This window comes from Vidua macroura, chromosome 1 (assembly GCF_024509145.1).
Source record: "Vidua macroura isolate BioBank_ID:100142 chromosome 1, ASM2450914v1, whole genome shotgun sequence".
Lineage (NCBI taxonomy): Eukaryota > Metazoa > Chordata > Aves > Passeriformes > Viduidae > Vidua > Vidua macroura.
Genome location: NC_071571.1, coordinates 115579180 through 115602600, shown reverse-complemented (window position 1 = coordinate 115602600; position 23421 = coordinate 115579180). Strand labels below are relative to the sequence as shown.

Sequence of the window (23421 nt, the reverse complement as noted above, 5' to 3'; positions counted from 1 at the left end):
CATGAAGCATGAATGTGACAGTAACAGTTTAGCACTTGTCTGGTTCTGGAAAGACAGCAAAGTTAGAAAACAGCTATTTCCCAAGGGCTATTTTACTGCACTGCAAACTCACACTGAGTCTTAACAATCCATAAACACATAAACACTTTGGTCTCTTCAACTGTTTTGAAGAGTTGGATTTCATTCCTTAATGGGGAAAATAGATTCTCTTATTCTACATATAGAATAGATTCTCAGGTATTCTACAGTTATTCTAGTTTTCTTGGATAGCACTGATGTGTGGTTTAGTGCTTAGTTTCTGCTGCCTTCAGCATCCTGCTGCACTCAGAGGAGAGGCAGAATTAATTTATCTTAGAAATTATTATTCCTACACTCTTACATCAAAAACAAGCTCGAAATTGAGTTTGAGGACTTAATATAAGAATATTTCAGTGAGAGCACCATAGCCATGCCCTAGGCATTTCTCACCTGCTTCCTCTTCTACTTGGAGAACTGCACAAAGGCCACTCTTCCCCTCCAAACTCTAAGTGGGAGCAGACAGCCCTCACCAAGAAAAGCTGGCTTATTTCTGCCCTCCCTGAAGCCTGTGTGAGGATTCCAAAGGCCTAGAAAAGAAGGGGGACAGAAACCCCTCTGCTTACTGATACAAACCTCCAGGCAGAAGGTTTCTTCAAAATATCTTTACAATGAAGAGGAATGCCAGGGAGATAAAATATAAAATAAAATTACAATACCCAGAGGGTAGAGTCCCACCTCCAGACTCAAATACAGCCAGCTCTCTCTTCGAGCTGCAATAAGCCAGAGCACTTGCTAGAATCAGCGTGTGAACCTTCATCCTGTAAAGGTTTCTCAGAGAGCAGGGAGTGAGAGAGGTGGACTGGGGTTAACCTCTTGTGGTGCACCCGACCCTCTAGTTCCACCTGATGTTCAGATGCTTTTGCTTCTCAAGCACAGAGAGCAGCTCCTGTGGCTTTCAGGCTATTTTTTCTTGACTCTCTGGGTGCTCAAAACCAGAGCAAGCACAGAAGTAGCACATGTGAGAGTTACAAAGAAATTCTGAACCCCACTTCCATGGGTTGGGCTCGAACCATGCAAGACTGCATTTTATAAAGATCTTTCTTCATACATTCACAGCTTTCCTATGTTGACACTTTTGTCAAAATTATTATAAAACATTTATTGACAGTAGCAATAAACAGAACAAATTTCTGTAAACAGAAATTAAAGTGGAAAATGGCTTTAAGTCATTTTTGACCAGCCAGCTGTACAAAAGCTTAAGCAAAGCAGAAGTCAAGAAGGCTGGATTTGGAAGAATCCACATGGAGTTCAGGAGATGTCATGCCTTATTAGATCACCAAAATAAGCTGTTATTGTCTTCAGTTTGTTATTGAGAAAATTTTGTTCTATTTCAACTTTCCCTCCTGGTCCTGCTAAGGAAGCCACCTGAAAAACAAAGAATAAAAAATAAACCACTCAATGTACAGGAAAAGAGGCAAAACCCCAAACCTTCTAAAGCACAATCAGAAAAAAAAAAAAAAATCTCTGCTCTGTTAATACTGGTGGAAAACGTTCCTTGGCAGTTAATGCCTCTGATCCTCTTTTTGTCTCCTTTTACTCACAGAAGCAATTTGTGGCTTGTGACTGAAACATCCTCCTCACCCAAATCATAAAAACAAGAGGATTTCAGAGCCAAAGAGAAATCCTCAGAACTTGACATGCTGTGCTGAAGCAAGAGATGCTAAACTCTGGTTTGCATGGTACTTGGCATTTGAGACACACGAGTGTAGGAAAAAGCAAGCTGTAAACTGTGCTTGAAAGATGTCACATCCCAAATTTTGGCGGAAGAGTAAAACCAATTTTAGTAATTAGAATTAGGAAGAATAAGGTTGTTCTGAAGAGTGGCAGGGTGGAGGGGAACAACCCAAACAAAACCAAGCCCCAAACACACAGAGAAACTCATGAAAAAAGGCCACAGTTAATTGTTTTTGCTACTGCAACCAAAGAAAAAGCTGTTGTATGCACTGGAGTTGCAGGCAGTGCTGAGGGCAAGGCTGGGGCAGCGGTGCCTCTGCAGGCTGGGGGAGCCTGTCAGGCACCACCAGTCCCAGCTTTGTGTTTATGATCACTGGAGTGAGAATTTCACCATTCATGCTCTGTTGGACTGAGCCCGCTGCACACCTTTAATGCTTAATGATTACAGGACTTTGCATTTTGGACTGGAGAATGCAATACTCTCCCCTCTCCTGTTCCCACTCAGGATGCCTCTGAGGGATAACAGCTTACAGGCCATCAATTCCTCAGCAGGAGAGACTGCACAGTCAGAAGGACAAACACCAAAACTGAACATTGTCTGCTTCTTTCCCCTCCACTTTGGACCCTGAGGATCTATCCTGTGGTGGGGTTCATGCTCCACAGCCAGTTCTGCTCCATGCTGCCATTCTCCCAGGCTGCTGCAGGAAAAATATTTCTATAGTTTGCCATGCAGGGAAACTTCCCAGGAAGATGTAAAGTTATCAGGGTCAACAAGCCTGCAGTAGATTTTAACTGATCTTTAAGCCGAGATGATGTTAGCAGCTGAAACTTTGAGTTCAAGCTGTGTTACTAACACTTCTAAAGCCCCTTGAGACTTGACTCTGCCTGCAGGTTTAAATATAAACATGCTGAACTTCCTCTATTTTATCCTGAGTAAAAAAACAGCCTACTATCAAGAGAAAATAACAGATTAATTTAAACTACACTTTGAACCCTTATTGACTTGTCCAGAAAACTGCCACACTTATCTAAATAAAGCATTTACTTTTCTGTTTTGATTTTCTCCCTTTTAATTTTTTTGTTTTTGCAAACAAAAACAAAAGTGTGAGCAGTCTCTTCATCCTTCAACCTCTGGTGATAGGAAAAACACTCCGCGTTCTTGTCAGAGAGGAACCTGCCACTTAAGTAAAAAACCAGAGGCTGGCTGACTTATAAATAGCACAAGAATCTAAAATTGGCAAGTGATCAGGAATGTTAATTTTACAACTTATCTGTCCTTACTTGAAATCCACAAAGCATTGTGGGTTGATCCATAGTTTTTCTAGGAAGATGTTAACTTTTAATCTTTTACAAACAGCAGCTGGAATGTCCCTTCCAAAAAGCATTAAGAGGCTTTGCACCTTATAGCTGATGTCACTTACGTATTCTAAAATATTAATTGGATTAGTCACTATAAGAATACTGAAATTAGTGTCTGGGCACGGTTTGTGTCACTAGCATATCTAAGTATGACTAATGTATTGATATTAAACACTAGTGTTTACTAAACGTTTCTCTTAGAAGACTAAGTAAAACAAGATGCCCCTACACTGACGGGTGGTGTCCACCAAGGGACACCTGAAAATTTACATATGCTGTGTCTGGTGTCTAAGTGTTAAACCCAGGATAACTATGATTAATTTCAAACAATGACTAAAGGTATTTGATAAACCCAAAGGTGAAAAAAAATTTAAATAAACACATGGGAATAAGCTGTGCTGTGACAGATCTGGTACTGTACACTCTTTAACCCACCCGATACACAGAGGAGAGAAATGTAAATCCTCTGTGACAACACTTCGTTGTAAATTGCTGGAGGTTGCAAATTTAATTACGTAGGAGTTGCCAAGTTTTCCTCAGTAGGGCTCAGTCAGCCCTGACAAGTGTAGTGAGGGAAGGCTGCCACAAACCAAGCTTCAAAAGGGTCTGGCCTGGCAGAGGGACACCCTCTAAAAATAACAGCAGATTGAGGAACGATGCTTTGAGAAAAACAAAGGTGCTCAGCTATTTTTAGAGATACCGACAAACATCTCCTGTTTTTGCAGTGCACTACAACAATGAATACAGAAAGGCTTCTTAATTTCTTTTAAAAACTTGACTAGTCCAAAATGTCTTTATTTTGCACTTTCTTGTGTACATACAATAATTCCCTGCTGGCAACTCTCCTTACCCTGGTTTATTCTTTAGCCCAAACCTACATTAAATTGGGTGGGCAGATATTACCTCCTTTGCTGTGCTGCTGTCCTTAGGCAGAGGTACAGGTTGCAGCTTCAGTTAATACCTCCCTGCATCCCTCTCACCTCTCACCTTCATCCTTCAATTCAGTGACTACTGCTAAAAAGAGTTCACAGCTACAGCCACAGCCAAAACATACCAAAAAAAGTAGCCAACAGGTTTGAAAAGGAGACATCAGAAAAGATGAAAAGGGAAAAAAACATACAAGATTATTTCAGGAGCACGAGTTGCTTGAGGTGCAAACTTCCTTACATTCTTCAAGTGTACTTTTGATTGTGAAGGCTTTCCTACTGGTCTTAGGGGTTTTTCTACATTTTTAAAATCATACTGAAACTCGTTTAGTAAAGTAACTTCCTATCTGTTCCAGCCACCAACTAACATAACCGTGGACAAAAAATGTATCATATTCTTTTCTCCCCTCCTAGAAACTTTTCTGAGGTATGAGAAATATAAGTTTTTTGACTTGATATGCAGTCACACAAGGATACTGTGAATCAATTAATTGTATAGAATACTACTAAAATGAAGAATCCCCTCCCCCTGCACCAATCTGAAATCTAAGGAGAACAAAACCCAACCCACTTGAAAAAGAAGAAAAAGGTATTCTTTATGCTGAACATAATAAAATAAAATGCTCTCAGGCAGCATTTTTGAAAATGTACAGGTATGCATGTGAATTATGACACCATCACAGTGGTGCTGCCACCCTTTAACAGGCCAGACGTTTATTTATTTTTTTCTTACTTTGTGCAGGCAAACTACAATTCAGAATGCAAGCAGTATGACCTTTAGGAAGACTCACATTCAGAGGTATCACTCTGGCTTGGTGTATGCTGTGGGTAACTTCTGGCTTTCTCTTTTATCAAGGACAGAGAACACACATGAGTTTAAAGTGGGCTGCTTAAAAGCTGTTGTTATTAACACAATAGTCACAGCTGAAGTGTATGCAATTACATTCCCTTAGAAATTATCAGCCTGCAAAACACATCAACCCATGGTCTTTTACCTGCCAACTCCCCTAATACCCAAGCACCTTAAAAATACTACCAAATCAACCTCTGTTCCTTTCCTGGCCTTTCATTCCCTGCTTTGCTCATTGTTCTGTTTACTCCTAAATAAAGATGACTCTGCTTGGCAAGTCCTATTTGGCTACTCTCCATTTACAATCACAGCTAAAAGAAAGAATTCAAATAAATAAATGGGTTTTACCCATCTTTACACTCCCTTCATTGAGCAGTCATTTTTAACAACTGGACCTTCACAGACAGAAAGACAGCAAACATTTTTTCCATCCAGGCAGTATGTTGCAGACAGAACAAGGCCTCAGCGTCTAACTCACGATTTTCTCAAAGTGATTGATGGAGATGAGGTGGAAACAAAGATAACAGAAAAAAAAAGAAGAGTACCAGCATAATGTATATGTTTTATAGGACTATCAAGGTCCAGAACACTGCTTAATTCTAGGCTCATGGAACCACTCTACACTAGACAAGAAACAAAAAGTAATTCCTGTATTCTGGCAGTACTTGAAATATAAGCCAGGTCTGAGACACCAACATTTAGGACAGCAAAAGCTCTGATAACAGCACAATTTGACAAAATGAGACATAACTACCACAAACAACAGTATGCCTGTCTTCAAAAAATGTTTACATTTTAAACAATCACTAAGGCACAATCCAGTATCTGAGCTGCTAACCACACACAAGCAGGGTAAGTAATAAACTCCCAATTCCCCATTGCTCCATATCCCAAACCTGTCTAGGCTGGTAAAGATGTTGATGCGGTTATCTGTCTCACAACAGACCAGGTCACCAACATTTCAGGCTCACCAGTCTATTGGAGGGAGCCATCATGCATCCTGACAACATTCTGAGCACCAGTGAGAGACCAACAGTAACTGTGTACAATTTCTACAATGAGATGAAAAAAACAGATTCCACCATTAGCAAGAAGGTCCTACAGCAACAAATTACAGGTTCCTCCTCCTTTGCTGCAAATATTAACATTTGCAGAAGTATTATCTGGTACAGAAAAGAGTCTGTGAAAGAGATTGAACTACCTGGGATGACTTCATTTCCCAGAGGTGAGTACACACTTCTCATTCTGCCCAATGAGGCAGAGCACAACTTGATAAACACTTTGTAAGTTACATTTATGAACTACATAATTACAGGCAGTAATAAACATACATATTTTTTAATGTATGTCCACACACATAATTATTATTCCTCATTATTCCTAGCTAGAAAGAATATTGTTAAAGATTAATTCAACCTGCATACATTACAAATTTCCTAACATGTTTGTAAACAAGGAGATTTGATGCAATTCAGGGAAATGTTTTTACATTTCTTGTAAATGAACCAACCGTCTTGCACTGGTTCACTGCTCCCTCTCGAGGCAGAAGTACAAAAGTTCACTTTTCTGAGACCTAAACTCCATTGATTTTTTAAAGGGAATTCAAAGAATCCCACTTTTCTCTACAAGATCAACTTTACAGCAACGTGGCCATGCCTGTAGAAGTAATAAATGCTGGTTTTGCAATAAAGTCATGTGGACCAAGGTTGGATATCTTGTTCACCAATAAGGCAATGAACACCAAGTCCTCTGACACAGCTAGGTCAAGGTCAGCTACCACCCTGCTTTCACTCCAGCAGCAGGATCCCTAGATCCCTCTCTTATGTTTGCTATCTAACAGTGATCTGATAGCTATCTTCCATAAAAATTACAAATTTTCCACTAAATTTGAACGACCTTAACTAATGGTTAAACAGTAATTTTATTGTAAGGTTGCCTCTAACTGCTGGGCTTTTTAGAAAATTATTATTAATTTTTATTTTGCTGGAGATTCACAGCCCTAGAAGTGTAGTGGCAGTTAATCCAGAAACTTCATTCTTAAATACACCTGGAAATTTTGGTAGTCAAACCCATAACAGTCTTCTGTGGACCAGAATATTCACCAAGGTCATAGTTGGAACAGTCATGTTTGACATGCCTTTGTCCACTTCCTTAAACAGTGGAATTGATTAACACTCTCTTTCCCCCTCTCAGATCATCAACCTTTTGGTGTTTGTGGTTTTTTTTTTGTTTGTTTTTTTTTTTTTTTTTTTTTTTTTTTTTTTTTGTTCTTATACTGACACTTTCTAAAGGCACAAGGAGCTGATTTCTCTTCCTAAGAGAAACCCATAGCCTGGAACACTGAACTGAACCTAGGACCTCAGCCATGAACTTTCAACAACTGAGCCATGTTTTTGAGCAACAGCTGTTACTCTGCAGCCATCTGTGTTAAGCCAAACCCATGGATGTAATTAATATCATTCAGAGCCAACTGCACCAAGACATAGAGATGTCAGGACACCTTGCCTAATCACCCAGAAGAGCTCAGCTCTTCTGAAGGAAAAAGTGCAGGCCCGTGGGGAGTACTCCTGCATACTTTTGTGGAAACACAAGTGAAATGTAGATGCCTTTGGCCATTTAGAAAGCCAGTAAAAAGTGCTCATGAGTAGAGCAGAAAACTCTCTAAGGTCACTCTTCATCATGGGAACGAAATATTTGATAAAATGCAGCGTTAAGACACAACACTGTAATTAGAGAAACTCTACCTAAAATTAAGGTCCCTGTTCAAAGATTCATTTTACATTTCACCAGCCTGAAAAGCAAAAAGGAATTGAGTCCTCACCTGCTAAAGCAATGGTACTGTGCACAGCAATGGGCTGAGAGTCTGCTAATACTCAGGCCACATGAATTTCAGCCTATTTCTCAAGCCAGCTGTTTGCCACCAACAATTCCACAAGCCACCATATGGCTTCATGCCCTGGCTACTCTAAGTCAGATGCAGTTTTTGGAAAAGCAGGAAAAAGTCCTGGGAAGTCCTGTGGCATCTTGCAGGTAAGAACTTCTTCCTTCTTTCCAAAAAGCTACAAGACATAATTCACATAGAAAATACACAGAGGAAACTAAACCAGACACTCAGGGGAATTTAGTAACTGCTTTAAAAAAAACTTCTACCAAAAATCTCTAATACAAAAAACCCCAGAGTGTCACAAATTCTGTGTTTATCATGCATCACTTCAATGCAAGCAGCCTATATGGAACTACACACCTGTGTGGACAGTATCAACAGTATCATCCTTGAGAGCAGTGACTGCAGGCTGTGATTTCCTGCAACTCCTTTGAAAACTGACAGCCATGAAGTCTGGGACTCACCAACTTATCAGACAGTGAGAGCTGGTTAAAATATATTGGGTTTGGATATTTTTATAATGATGTATGTGCCTGGCAATTGGCTTTGAAACTTCTACATGAAACCCCATTCTGTTGCTTTAAGAAGAAACAGTGTCAAAACCATGGAAATAATCTTATACTCCCATTTCTAAATATACCAAAAGTACTGCAAACACAGAAATCACTTAACACAAGGATCAAATTAAACCCCAAATACCCCACATTCAGCTGAACAGACTTAAAAGTTTTATGTATGTGCTTCTAATACTTATGTTTTAAGTCAGCTGAGCATTTTATTCATTACCAAGACCTCATCCAGTAACACACCTGGTTAATATCAGCATTCCGAGGCAGAAAATACACAATATTGTTGGTGATCTTCTTGGAGAGCCTGAAAATTTCAAACGTAGAAGCCAGTAAAGGAAAAAACAAGAGTGGGGAAGGAAAAGTTTCTTTATATTGATTCATTTGGAAAGTATGTCTCAATTTCAGCTATTATGCAATTAAATTACAGTTAATCTTTTGAGTAGGTGAGTAGGCTTCTTTTCTGAAATGCAGAAACTCTATTTCACCATTATTCCCCATAAAGTAGGAAAAAACCCCAACACTCACTTTTCATGAAAGTTTGACTGAACTACAGAGAAGTATTTGACAAATCTGAATGTAGTTTGTAGCTAGTATATTTGGTTTACATTTGTTTTTTAATCCATTTTGTGGAATCTCACGCATGCATACGAAGATTTTCTTAGTCATACAAATATGGCTACATTTTAGCAAAAAAAGGGAACAAATTAAGATTATTCTGTGACAAAAGAAACCCCACACTTCATATATGATGAAACTATTATGTTAATATCTTCCTAGATGAATGAGTGCTCAGTATCACTGTTAATAAGCTAGTATGAAATTCTAGATATTAATTAAAAGAGTTAATATTTTGCTTGCACTCTTCTGTGATTTCCCAAGTCATAGGCAGGTGCTATGACTGAGAACAGTTTTAGTAAGGTATTTTAAATAAGATATTCCCTTTATGAATCAATTAAAAAGTGGAATTAATGACAAGGTCATAGATCACACAACTAGTTATCTATCTATGTATCTCTATCTATCTATCTATCTATACAAACACCACATGGCTATTTGATTGCTATGGGGTATTTTAATAAAATAATTTAAAGGAGTTAAAACTGCTGAATTAATGTTTTGAGAGCTACTCAATTCACTGATGGATTTTTTGCTTTCAGGAAAATCTCATCACTGGTTTTTTTGGTAATAAAAGTAATAATATTTAAATTTAGGTGGTGAAGAGGACTAAACAAATGGTTTGCATCTGGAACTCCAGCTGCCAGCCATGTCATCCACTGAGCCAACTGAGTCAGCCAACTGAGCATGCAAACCCCGCGGGAAGAGAGGAGGAGAGGAAAGAGAGAAGCCCACCACACGGCGTAACTTGGAAAGGATATCCATCTGGGCAGATCATGGTTTGGATGTCGAAGATTTCGGCAGTGGCGTAGTCGGGCCCCCCCCAGGGCGGGCTGAGGAACACCACGTCGGCGCGCAGGCCGGCTGCCAGCGCCATGAAGTCCCCGCACAGGAAGTCGATGCGCTCGGCCACGCCGTACACCTCCGCGTTGTGCCGCGCCAGCCACAGCTTCTCGGGATCGATGTCGATGGCGATCACTGCCCGCGAGAGACGGCGAACACTGGGATTAATGGGAAGCGGGAATGGCGCCCAACCACCGGCAGGTCACTGCGGTCAGACACCGCTGCTGCAACCACCCCGCACCTCGGCTCAAGGACTGGACATGGCACTGCCTGCCTAAGAGAGGAAGCCCCTCTTGCCCCAGGTTTGGCAAGAACCTGACAACTTCAATGGTGTCCATTAGAAAAGTACTCTTCTTTGTTAAAGAGAAACATTTATCTGAGGCTGGCCACATAGTTCTGAAAATGGAGTTTAAAAAGCCCCAACCAACACGGCCAAAGAGAGATGGATGATGCAAGATTAGTACAAAATAACAGAAATTAAAATTTAGCTGGGAAATACAAAAAGCCAAGTGACATGTATAGATTGGATCATAGCCTGCCAAATTTAATGCAGTAGAAACTACCATATGTCTTGCTCAGACATTAGTCAGAAGAGTTAGATAAACTGGTATGAGTATCTAGCAGGAAATGTTTTTACAGGAAGTACTCTCAACATTGCACTACAATTTCATTAGCTGGCATTAGACTAACATTAAGTTATCATCACTTTTCTGCAGAATCTGCAGGTGATTCCATTCAGTGTTTTGAGTACTATTCACATGGAACCTGTTTTTGAGTACACAGACTTCAACTAAGAACTGGGAAAAGCAGCAGCTTTGACAATAGTCCACTTATACCAGTGATCTCCAGAGTATCTGACAGACCAGGTATTATGCCACACAAAAGTAGCGTTGACTAGTACAACACAAATCCAACTCTGACTTAGAAAAGCAGATTTATTGGTCCTTTTTGAAGGGAAACAGCTGCTGTTGCTAGAGAAGCACCGAAAAAGAAAATAAATCAACAAACAGAGCACATGCCCAAATAGTGTCAGGAAAAAGATTGAAGAAACAAAACTAATCCACTGTTTACAACACCTACTTACCTCTTTTTGAGGTCAATGCAAACTGAATAGCATTTCCTCCAACCCCACAGAAGGCATCCACTATGATGTCGCAGTTGAACGACTGACTGACACGGACAGCAATATGCTCAGCTATTTTCTCAGGAGTAACAGAAAACCAGCCCTCTGCAGAGGAAGGGGAAGAAATGTATTTTCACCTCTTATTTCAAGGTCACTTAATTTAAAAACAAACAACCAAGCCCCACATAAAACTGATGGTTTAGCATTAATCCCAAGAATTTTGGCTTAGTGCATTCCACCAGGAAATACCGGCTTTGAAGATGATAAACTCTGCTCAGTCCAGAGATTTGCTAAGCAAACAAAGTCTCACTGAATCAAACAGATATGCCTCGATCTCAGTACATGCTTTGTCGACCTTGGTGCTGAGGATTCTAGTTTATCAAGGAGAAGTGCACGTGCACAGCTATGAAAAACTTTATACATCATGATTATGCTCTGTAGCAAATAAAACCAGAAATATATTCTCTCATATCCAACGTTTAATTTTCTTCACCACAATGTCTCGTCTGCCAATTAATCTGCAAGTTCATGAGGGAAAGCATTAGAAATGGAAGGCTTACAAACCCAACCAACAAAAAATGTCTGGTAATCCTAACTCCTCTTTTACCTATTAATTTATGATTTGAAGTGCTTTGCAAGTAAACACGGAAAAAAGTTGCTTTGCAAGTGACTGCTGCAAGTCAGAACAAAACAGAATGAAACTAGATCCATCAGCATACTTGAAAGTTTCACAAAATTATTTCATAAAACATAGAAATAGAAAAATGTCACTGAGCTTCTGAACAAGTCCTGACAAAGTATAATTTGGGTCCAGCAAGATCTTCAGCAAATATAAGGACTAATGCAGACAGGGATGTCCCACACTAAAAGCACTCCTGAAGTCCAAGACTTCCACCTGCCTGCTGGGGAGGGGTGCAAACACACATTCAGTAGTGCTCCTCCTTTAAGAAAATTAGTAATAAACTGCAAGAAGGACCAAAGATTTGGATACATCCTCGGATATACCACCAAGTTAGCACACTTAGTACTGAACACACCTCTGTCTAGTTTAATTCCCTCATCAAACCGAGAGAAGAGCCGGTAGCGTTGTGCCCAGTACTTGACAAGCTCAGGATCAGCAGCAATCTCAGGAGGTATAGTTCTCAGTGCATTTTTATTCCTCCTTCTTCTTTTTGTCTCCTTCTTCTTCACAGTAATTTTTTCATCTACAGCTGGAAGACACTGCAAAAGTTAACAGTCACTGTTCTTGTAGGCTAGGGAATGTAATTGGTAGGTGAGTGTTAAGATTTAAAAACACTCCTAAATGTTCTTTGTTACTGTTTGCCAGATTATCAAGATCAGAGGCTTTAAATTAAAAAATATCATCCTGTATTTCAAGGCATTAGTCACAGTCCTAAAAATCGTCACTGTTCACCCATTATTTAAGAGCCTGAATCTTCAACTGGAGACAATGAACTCTATGTAATAAGCAAACAAGTGGATCAGAGACCAATTTAATGCCCTTTTATCAGTAATGAAGAAAAACCAATCTAGACTAGAGTTTCACACCAGGAATCTAACATAAACGAACTACTGTAGGAAGGACTAAATTATACGCAAAAATCTGAATAATCCTGCTTTCCTTTGTTTCATGTTAAATAGAAAAGTTCATAATACTGATTTTTTTTAAATCCTAGAAAATAATTTTAACAACAGATGTTCCCTAGAGCTCAGCAATGTGCATTTGAACCTAAAACTTGATGGTCTGTGCAGCTACCTGAGGTTTAATCACCCTCATCCTTGCAGAGGGAAAAAAAGGCATGAATTGCAGATCTGTTATACCATGTCGAGGATAAAAAATGACTGTTCATCTATAAAGAAACACTGTCACCATTAAAGGCAAGACCTGGGATTCTGGCATTCCAGAAATAACCTAATTCCACTAGCACAGCTCTCAATTACTTTCGATACCCTTAGACCTAATGAATCCCATCAAATTAACAAAATAAGTAAGTAGTGCACAACACAGTCACTTGAGAAGGCAGTATTAAGTCTACAGCCAATTCATTTCATCAGTGTGCAGGAAACTGATTTACCTTGGCTGATGTCCTCCGTCTCTGGCTGGAGATAATCAGGAATATCCAGAGGGACAAGCTGCCGCCCACCGCCACGCTCGGGCCTCCCTGCCCCCTCCTCATTGGAGCCACTGGCCGCAGTGTCCTGTGCCTCCCCCTCAAGCTTATTCCCTCCAGGTGCTGTGCAGGCTGCACTGGAAGACGGTGCCTCCTGGATTTCAGCATCCAGCGTCACTCTCAGTGTGGCAGCAACACCCTCCTGACCCTCTGAGTCACTGCTGCTCACAGACGATGCCTCCGCTTTACCCTGAGGGGTGGCTGTCTGGGACGTGTCTTCCTCCTCAGGTTTACTAACCTGCTTCAGGAACATTTCCACCTGCAATTGTCAAATGTCACAGATGATCAGATGATGATCTGTTATCCAGAGCACAGCTTAAAAGCCTTACAGTTCAAAAGCACCTGCCACTGCAGGCACTCTGTACCGCGTGTATTTTGAAAACACTAAAATATCCAGACTCAAAACATTTAAGTAGTCCTTAACCATGCTTCCTTTTAAAAATATTTGGAAACAAGTTGCCTTTGGGAACTAGATGCCAGCTACCTCCAAAAGAGAATCAAAAAACCAACCAACCAAAAGATCCACTAATAAATACAGTAAATAATTCTCATCTCATATCTAAATAGTCACACTTGCCACAGCCCAGGTGACCAAGTCTACTACTTCAAAACTATCTTTTTCTAATCTGCATTCAGAGATGTACTCTGCCTCTCAGGGAAGAGTTTTTTAGCATAAATAGGTAAAATTACCTTCACACATTTGTTGCCTCACCTTCAAGATGTACCAAATGGTGCAGGTGGTAAAGGGTTCTGCTGCACAGCAGAGAGTTCGACATAAGCTCCTAACCAAGGCACAGACACCACTCCAAACTCCTCAAAGGCAAATGCAGATGCTCCTTTTTACAATATTGTTGCTCTGAGTGGCTCTAGACCTGGAGCAGTTCCTTACCTGGAAGTCTGAGGAAATTCATAACTTTTTTTTCCTTCACATAATTAAAGTTACCCTCAAACTATATTGGCCTCAGGTACAAAATCAAAAATCAATCAGAAATTATAGCAATGTGACAGGAGTGCAATAAAACATGCATGGCATCACCACCACCAGAAAACAGTGCTTTGCATTTGGGTTTTGGGGAATGGTAAGCATCCCAGAGGAAGGTGAAATAACATTAAAATCTGTGCCCTCAGATTTTTAGAAAGATGCAAGTAAAATCTCCAGTGAACAAATGTTTCCACTTCTTAGCAATTTCTGAGTTTAAGAAAAACCTGCATAAAGTTATAGATGAAAATAAATGCAGGTAGAGGTATAAGCAAAACCCTTTCAAAATTACAAAAAAAATGGAGTTACATGAAATACACTAATCTACACAAAGATTTTCTGTTCCTGCTGAAATGCCAGCATTAACAACTGGCTTCACATGGAATTTACAATCAAAGATACTTTTAGTAACAACAGAAACCTACACACACCTCTAAAGCTATGTGCACCCAGATACTAGGAATAACTTTCACATAACTTGGCCATTTAAGCTCACATTCCTCTTGACAGGGTCCACCAATGCCTTTCCATAGACATCCTAATCTAAATACTCTTCACATTGGTGGGAGGCAGAGAAGAGGGGGGGAAAACAATAAAAAAAAAAGAAAAAAGGAGCAGTGGATTGACATTTGAAAATGCCATCTACTCTGGGCAATCAATTTTTTTTTTTCGTTTTCATAATACAGCAACAGCTAAGGTAGCAGATAAACCTACTAATTACAAGTGTTAACAACTAAACACACCTTCTTCAAAGTTTTGCTTTTTTTGCATGTCATTTCAGATTTCTCTGTAAAGAAGATGTGTGTGTTTTTGCTCTTCCTTGGTTTACGCATATCCAAGAATCTGGACTTGAGTTTTGCTTTTTTCTCCAAGTACTGCACACTTCGGTGGGTGAAATCTGGAATTCCACCATACCTGAAAATAGACAGATAGACAGAAACATACATACATAAGGACTTAGCTGGTTAATTGGAAGCTTTAACGTGAATGTTCATGTTTACAAAAAAATGATTTAGACTTAAAGTATTTTTTTATTGCTCCATTTAAAATAGGTCACTGGGTGTAGCTGTAAAACATTGTACCTTCATGAAAATTAAAAAAAAAAAGATTTGAAAATGTTTAATTTCATTAGCTTTAGATTTTGTTTTCCTAATAGTTGTGTAACTTTAGATTAAAACAATTTCCCAGGCCAGCCTGAAGAACAGGAAATGAAAAAAAAAAAAATCTTGATTAGAAGAATAGAAGATCTTTTTGGTGGCTGTCAAGAACCTCCAGAATAGCTACTTTTACCTTCTGGCAAATGAAATTAAAAAAAACAACCAACTAAAAAAATTTCACTGGCCAACACCTGGCAACACTTTACTAGTAAGGCAACATTTCACAAGTATAAAGGAACTTCATTCCAATATGAAACAGTTAAAAATCGTGATCTCAGCCCACAGGATTCCAAACTGAGAGGACCATTCATTGTCAGAGCCTTTATGCTATAATTTAAGTAGCTGACCAGCCACTCAACATTCATACAACTGAAAGTACCTTATGTCTTACACTGAGGTGTAGCATCTAAGATACTTTAAGTTGTATAAATGATTCCCAGAGACTAACTCTGGAACTTAGCTTCTAAAGTTTAACAAAAAGGAAATGGAGATGAATGGTCTATTTCTATAATAACAAGAGGGCTGACTTGCTATGAAAAGCCCCACAATCCCTTATAAGTAATTACTTTTGTCCTGTGCCACACTTGAAACCCAACACAGAGCAAGTTTCCTCAGGATCTTCCACTGGGTTCTCATCCACATCCAGCTCATGGCTAGGAAAAAATACAGATGACAAAGTTACTTACTGTGAAGAAACCAATAATTTTACAGCTATACCACTAAAAATCTTGCAAATTGAAGACATTTAAATGTGGGCTTCAAGTAAGTGCCTCCACACACTGCTGAAACCAAACCAAGCAAATAACACCATTCTATTCTTGTGCATGAATTTTTGGGTTGGTTTGGCTTTTTTACCCAATTCTATGGACAAATGCCCTTCTGCTGGGGTTATAATATTCCAACTATTCTAAATGACCTCTTAAAATACTTAATGGTAAGCCCTACATGATGAAGACAGTGTTTGCCCACCCTATTTCCAAGTTATCTTCATCATCTATCACGTTATCTATATTACTATCTATTATTAATGCTGTGGCAACAGCAAAATACTAGAATGGAAACACAGCTACATGATTAGCAGGTAACAATTCCACCCACTCCTTCACATTTCAGTCTGCAAATTTATTAGAGAGGAAGAGCCATCTCACCATCTTTGAGACTATATATTTTTAGAGAAGAAAGAAAAAAAACTGTGACAAGGCAGATACTGTCACTACTGACTGCCATAGTTCTGAGCATTTTACTGGCAGTATTCAATACAGTTAAACAATACAGATTATTTACTGTTGTTCTGGTATTGTCTATACTAATTAGACCTAAATAAGCAAGCTGCCCTATGCAATTTAACTATCTTGTTTATTCAGTGGCACAAGAATAGCACCATCACATTGTACAGTAATCAAGGCCATACATTGTTTTCATAAAGCACTGGAAAAGAGGAAATATCCACTGCTTGTTGTGAGGCAAAGCAATAAGTAGTGATGGAAGACTATATGGCTTTGTACTGACATTTTAACTAACATCCTCAATCAAAGGTATAGTTAGTATAAATCAGAAGGCTCCTGGAGCTGGACCGCATGAGAAAAAAGCTCATGTAAATTTCACGACTTGCCTTCTCTTGACTTTGACACATCTGTATTCAGGAGGCTCTTCATCCTCATCTTCATCTTGGTCAGGAAGCAGCAACTGCTTTTTTTCATTTGAATTTGAGCTACATGACTCCTGCACACCTAAAAAAAGATACAGCATATTTTCCTTCTGCATAAATCAATTCCTTATCTTCCTGTCCCCAAAGTACCCCTGCAACTACAGCTAGTTAGAGTGCCAAACACACGTCTTTACTTGTCTTTGTTTGAGGGACAACACACTAACAAAACTTCCAGTATTACACTGTAGTGTTAACAATCTTATGAAGGACCAACTTCAAATTGTCTCATCTCTCCATAAAAAAATAAAATGCCTACAAGATACAAAATCTGAAACAGTTTCTCCTTGTGTGTAAAATTTGTTTTTTATCTCATTAGCTATGCAAAGATATTCAGACAGATTTGGAAAGGGAAGATTTAAACAGTCCTCTCATTTCTTTTTCAAAAGGAGATCTTCTTTTCACCTCTCCCATTCCAGCTCTACTGTAGGATCAAGCTGGGACCACATCTGCTTCTTCGTCTCTTAGGAAGTCACTAGCAGCAGACTTAAGTCTCAGCTGCAGTATCAAGACTAAGATAAATAATTAAATATGCACTAACAGGCATCTCTCACCAATATCTGTAGTACATTTGAAGATTTATGGAATACATGTTCTGTTAAAACCATTTCTGGCTGAAGAACACATTCAATATACAGGTTAAAGAAGATAAATCATCCAAAGAAGCAGAGGGAAGAAAAAGGAATCGAGTATTTAATCATTCCACAAAATACCTAATTGACTTTTGAAAAATGCCATAATACAGACATACCCTTGTTTCTTACATATAACTACTAGAGAATTCTGATAATATAACTAGAGAATTCTGATAATCAACTTTATCTGATTTTGTATTACCTGACTGGTTAACACTTTTATTTTCACAAGATGCTCTCCTTTTTCTGCTTCCTCCATCACAGGGCTCCTTCTGACTTCCACTGTCAGATGAACTCTGTTCTTCAGGATCCTTGTGGGCTACTGTTAGAGCAGCACTGCTCTGCTCCACTTCCTCCAAATTCAGATTTAAATTACAGATCCCAGAGATTATTTCACTGTGGGGCTCAGCACTTGAAGGGAGTGCTTCGTCACTTCTGGTGTTGGAGGGAGACAGCTCCAAGCTCAGCACTTCACTGTCCTCAGGTCCTGGGCTAACTAAGCCCATTTCTTCCAAGAAACCAGTCTCCTGTGTAATCCCATTAATTTCCACCTTGTCACCATGTGAGCTCTCAGTAGTCCATCCCTGACTTGTCCAGTACTGAAACTGTTCCAAATAATACCAGTACAGCTCACTATAATGCTGCTCCCATTCTTCCTTAGTATCTGGACTCCTCCAAGGCTCAGAGGCTGTGGTGCCCTCAGTCGATGAGACCTCCTGGTGCTTTTCCAACCAACTTTGCCAAAGAAGGCCCTCTCCGTACTCGTTCCAGTACTTCTCCCATTTTTCCTTAAGGTCACTGGCTAAAGTCTCACTTGCAAGGCTTTCTGAATTTTCACAGTTCTCTTCAATTACAGCCTGGGGTTTGGTGCTCATCTCACATTGCTCTGTAGCTAGGGCCAGCTCACCAGAAACGGGCTGGATACAACCACCACAAGCTTCGTCCTGGCATTCTTTCCCTCTTTTATCCTCGTGTTTTTGCTGTAACTCTTTTTTCTTCTTCTTTTTCTTTTTCACAATCTTCATGTTATTTTTCTTTCTATAATTTTCTGTTGCCTAAAAGATAATGGAAAAGTTAGAAGTCCACAACATATACACAATCTTGTCCTCTCTCCAATCACATTTCTGTTTCCATTGGAACCCCCACTCTCACTGCAACCCTGCCGTTAGTTTTCTCCCCAAAAAGGCTGTAGAGTTTCTGGGTCTGATAGGGCCCTGCTACATAACCTCAACTGACCTCAGACTTCTGAGGAAGGTGTAAGGAAGAGCTGTAAGTAAGTCTGTAGAAACACACACATACAAAAAAAGCATAATGATAGAAGTGGGGCTGCTGAGTGGGAAGTCATTAGCAGCTTAAAGATTCAGAAGGATAATCATCAACAAGAAACACTGTACAGCAAAACACTATCTTGGTATCATCAAGGTTTTGTTTTATGGGGCTGTGGTGGCTGACTCTTACTTTTACCTGGTATCTGCCCAATCAGCAAACACTGTCCAGTGTCTTATTAGGGTAGCAAACATAATGCTCAACCTCACAGAATGTTAAATCCTTGTTATCTTTGGATGCTGTACACAAAAAGAGACATCAGTCTGTACTCAAAAACTCTATAAATCCTGCAGCTGAATCTCTGTATGTCTTGAAGAGAGTGACTCAAAAGAGGGGAGTAATATCTTTCCCATCCCATAATAATTTCCAAGTTGGCTAACAGAAATAGGAAACAAGGAAACAACCTCCTGCTCAAACAGGTGGCCCTTTCATTTGTGCAGTACAATCATTTCACTCGTTACAACAAACTTGGCTACTACAGTTATCTGGTGGAACAGAAGACAGAAACCTGTTCCTGAAAGGAACACTAAGGTAACTTGTTGGTTTCATCAATTACAACTCCACTTGTTTCAGAGGGGCTTCCTGTGATGACAAAACCCATGTGGACAAAGGATTGTGAATGTACACCCCATTAAGTGCAATCTTTAGTTTTGTTACACTGACAAAAGTGTAAGGTGGACTATAAAAAAGTTAAAACTGAAGAACTGGCATTGATCTTTCATACACATCCCTGATGTTATTATACACAGTCCAAAGCACAATGATTACTAGTAATCTACTAAGAAAATGCATTATTTTCCCATTCAACTTATTTGCATATTACTAAACAGCAACAAAAATTGCACACATACTTTGGGCTTGAAGTTAGATGCCTATATGGTCTATTTACAAGTTATCAATTAAAATCACATACAAGTTTCTCCTATTTATTTACAAATTAATCAGGTCAGAACCATGCAGTGCTGTGTCTCACTGTCAGGGAGGTCTGTATTCCATAAAGTGGACACTGTGACTATTGCACTGTCTTTTTGTCATCTGTGAAGATTTCAGGCCCCTCCTAAAGCCCAAATGCTCCCTATGGGAAGCAGAGCACCAAAGCCTCATTCCTGCCTTTTGGAACAGCCTGGCTTTATCAACTGCAAGAGGGATTTGAAAAACTAGCTGTTTACATTACTCTCAAAATCTAAATGGTTAAAGCAGACAGTGTGAAAATACATGCTCAGACTGGAGTGTACTAGTTGTCCTGATGTGCCGCATCAGTTTTATCACAGATGTTTTAAATCAGGTTTCTCTAGTCATGAGAGCAGTATAGGTATGGACACATAAAGCAGAGCCTTGACCCTGTTTAGTCCAACTGGCAGGGGGGTTTTACAACCCGGACAGACCAAGGTGCTGCATGCTGTTACCAGGATGCAATGCAGGCAGCTTAAAGGCAGCTCAGATACATTTCCATGAACTGCCATCTCAGAAATAACTGAGAGGAAGCATGTCCCTAGGTCTGGGAACACAGTACAAACTGAACAAATAAAGCAAGTAAAGATTTACCCCAAAGTCCCTGTGGGCTGACTGCCCACCAAACTGAAGAGGCAATCCCATACTCTTCATAAGCTCAGCTTCTGAGTCTAATTCAACTTCTTCCAGGTCCAGGGCATGATCAGTATCCACCTTTAATCTCACATTGGGACAATGGCTCTCCTCCTCAGATGCTTGTTCTTCCCCTGTTGACATGATACATTCATTAATATAATCTGGTTTTGACACTTCAATGCCACAGCATGGCACACAAAAGATAGCAGAACTGCCTCTTATGCTTTCTTTCTCATTTAAAAACCTTCCTCATAAACACCTCAATTTCTGCATAACTATCAGGAGGAATCAAAATGTAACTTCAACAGCCAAGGCACTGGACTGGGTCTGTCTGGAAAGGAGTTAACATTCTCTATAGCAGTCTCTATGGCACTGTGTTTGGGATTTGTGGCTGAAACAATGTGGACAGCACACTGATGTTCTGGCTACTGCTGAGCAGTACTCATACAGCCTCTGTAACCTTCTCTTTGCCCGACTCTGCCCTCCCCAGCAAGCTTGAACTTCTATCAAATTGTTGAGCAAAAACATATGTATATAAAATTACAAATATTTTGAGAATGTAGGAGCTGTATATAGATGGAAATTACGAAATCAAAAGCTCTTGACTCAGTTGATAATACTGAAACATTCAAGGTTTTTGGTTTGGTTGTTTAGGATATATTTACTGCCGAATTACCACATAACATGAGACCTTTCCATTTTTAACCGATTATTCTCACTACAAATCACTCATACATGTACAAAAACATAGTTTACAATCTCCTTCTTGCACTCCTCTCACATTGCCTCAATCTAATCTGTGCTATTATTTATCAGCTTCTGTTTCTGCACAGACTTCCTTTCAAATCAAGATATTATGCTGCTGGAACTACCAACACAGCAGTGATTAAAAAAGATACCAAAATAATTATGTCCAGGTAGGTAAACATGAGGAATTCAGGAGATGGAGTAGTGTTGCATTTGTTAGAATGTATACCATGATAATTCCTAGATTACAAGCATGTCAAGTGAGAGACTTACTTTTCTGCTCCTCCTCACATGATTCATTGTATATATGTGAATCATTATTCTCCACATCAGTGCTATTGCAATTCTCTACTTCTGGCTCAGCAGATTAACTAGCAACAGCTAATGTCCTAGGCTGGAGGAGAGACAGAGGAGACAAACATCTAGGATTCACAGACCCTCCATTACTGAATTAAGTTGAAATTATGATTTAAGACCAGGTCAGGGATATGAGATATAATCTGTTCCATGCACCAGATGAGTATTATGTGAGCTGGTAAAGTTTATCTGGACAGGAATAAGCACTGCACTTGGTTTGACACAAACTTCTACATCAATATTATGGTAACCTGAAAGCTATGTAAGTTCTAAGTTATTATTCACTTCTGCCCCCATAGCAAAAGTACTGAAAAACACAAAACTAGGAACAACTTAAATAACCACACATAACTACTTTGAGACTGCACCTCACACTACATGGTACATTGTATTAGCTTACCTGTACTGTCATTGCCATCTTTGACATAAAATCCTTTTAATCCCAGTTTATATAATTTTCGATCTCTGTAAAAATACAGAATGACACAGACACAGAAAGTCACCATAGAAACAATCTTTTTTTTTACAGTAAAAGCAATCATTCAGTGGAAAAAACCTCCCCAGGGGTGCAATAAAATCCCCAGTACTGGACGTTTCGAGATGATACTTGATGGGGTACTTAACCTCTTCTAGGCTCCACTCCCATGAAAGGCTGGACCAAGGGACCTTTCCAGGTCCCGTCTCACACAGGCTGCCCTGTAACTCCAGACACGCGAAACAAATAAAAAGTAACACCTGGAAAAGTCAACACTTTAATAAAACCTGACGGGAAAGCCCATAGGAGCGATGTTCCGAAAACGCTGCAGCTATGGAGTACACTCCGCAATAAAATTTTCTGGTCCTCCTCTCGCTGAGGAACCGGCTGCTCCCCTGCGGATGGGGAGCGCGAAGGGGGCGGCAGGGCGCGCTGAGCCCCGGCCCAGGGATCGGCGTCTCGGAGCTCCTCTCACCCTTTTCTGCTCCCCTCACGAGTGATAAACATGTCGGGGTGCTTTTGTGCTAACCCCTGTTGCGCTCGCATCCCCTGGCCGCAGCAGCGCGGCCCTGCCCGCCCGTCCCCAGCGGGACGCTCCGCGGCCGCGGGGACCAGGACACGGGGGCGCGCCCGGCGCTACTCACTCGACGAAGGCGCGGGAGCAGAGGCACAGGATGCCGCCGGCCGCCCCCGCCCGCAGCAGCAGCTCGGCCACCAGCCTCGGGCCCGGCTCCTGCACCATCGCCGCGGGAAGCTCCGCACGCCGGGCCCGGCCCCGCCGCCGCCTTCCGCCGGAACTGCTGCCCGCGCCCGCCCCGCTGCGGCCGGGAGGGCGCCCCGAGCCGGTGCCTGCGCTTCCACGGGCGCCGCACGAGGGGTACGAGGGTGCTGGTGGGGTTCAGAGAGGGTAAAAAGGAGCGCGGGAAAGAGCATCGCAACAAAAATCTGCAATAAAAGATACGGCAGCCAAAATCTGGAGTGGGAAACAGAAGTGAGCAAGGCGTTTTTGGAATAGTGACTGGAGCAGAATCAGAATCACAGAATGGTTTGGGTTGGAGCGGACCTTAAAATCACTTTGTACCAACCCTTGTGCCATGGACAGGGACACTTTCTACTAAACCGGGTTGTTCAAAACCCCATCTAGCCTGGCCTGGAACACTTCCAGGGATGGGGCATCCACAACTTCTCTGGGACACCCCAGTGCCTCACCACTCTCACAGTAAAGAAATAACAGGAGAGCTTAAAACGGTGAGCGTGGGGAGAGGATGGGCAGAGGGAGTCAGAATGAAAACAAAGCCTGGAGAGAAAAGGGGCTTGGGAGGAGGCAGGGTGAGGTAGGAAGGTCGGAATGAGGCTCTAGA

General features: G+C 40.6%; 1 protein-coding gene across 1 annotated transcript; it reads right to left on the bottom strand.

Annotated features, from left to right (window-relative positions):
- Window positions 1–1162: 1162 nt before the first annotated feature.
- TGS1 (trimethylguanosine synthase 1) lies at window positions 1163–22802 on the bottom strand. The gene is made up of 13 exons (XM_053994364.1): window positions 22705–22802; window positions 21986–22050; window positions 20440–20612; window positions 17771–18623; window positions 16841–16958; window positions 15795–15881; window positions 14815–14986; window positions 12997–13351; window positions 11959–12132; window positions 10883–11026; window positions 9717–9933; window positions 8581–8659; window positions 1163–1443 (listed from the first exon to the last, which is right to left on the bottom strand). The coding sequence occupies exons 1-13, from the start codon at window positions 22800–22802 to the stop codon at window positions 1327–1329; spliced, it is 2652 nt and encodes an 883-aa protein (XP_053850339.1). The 3' UTR covers window positions 1163–1326.
- Between the last annotated feature and the right edge of the window lie 619 nt (window positions 22803–23421).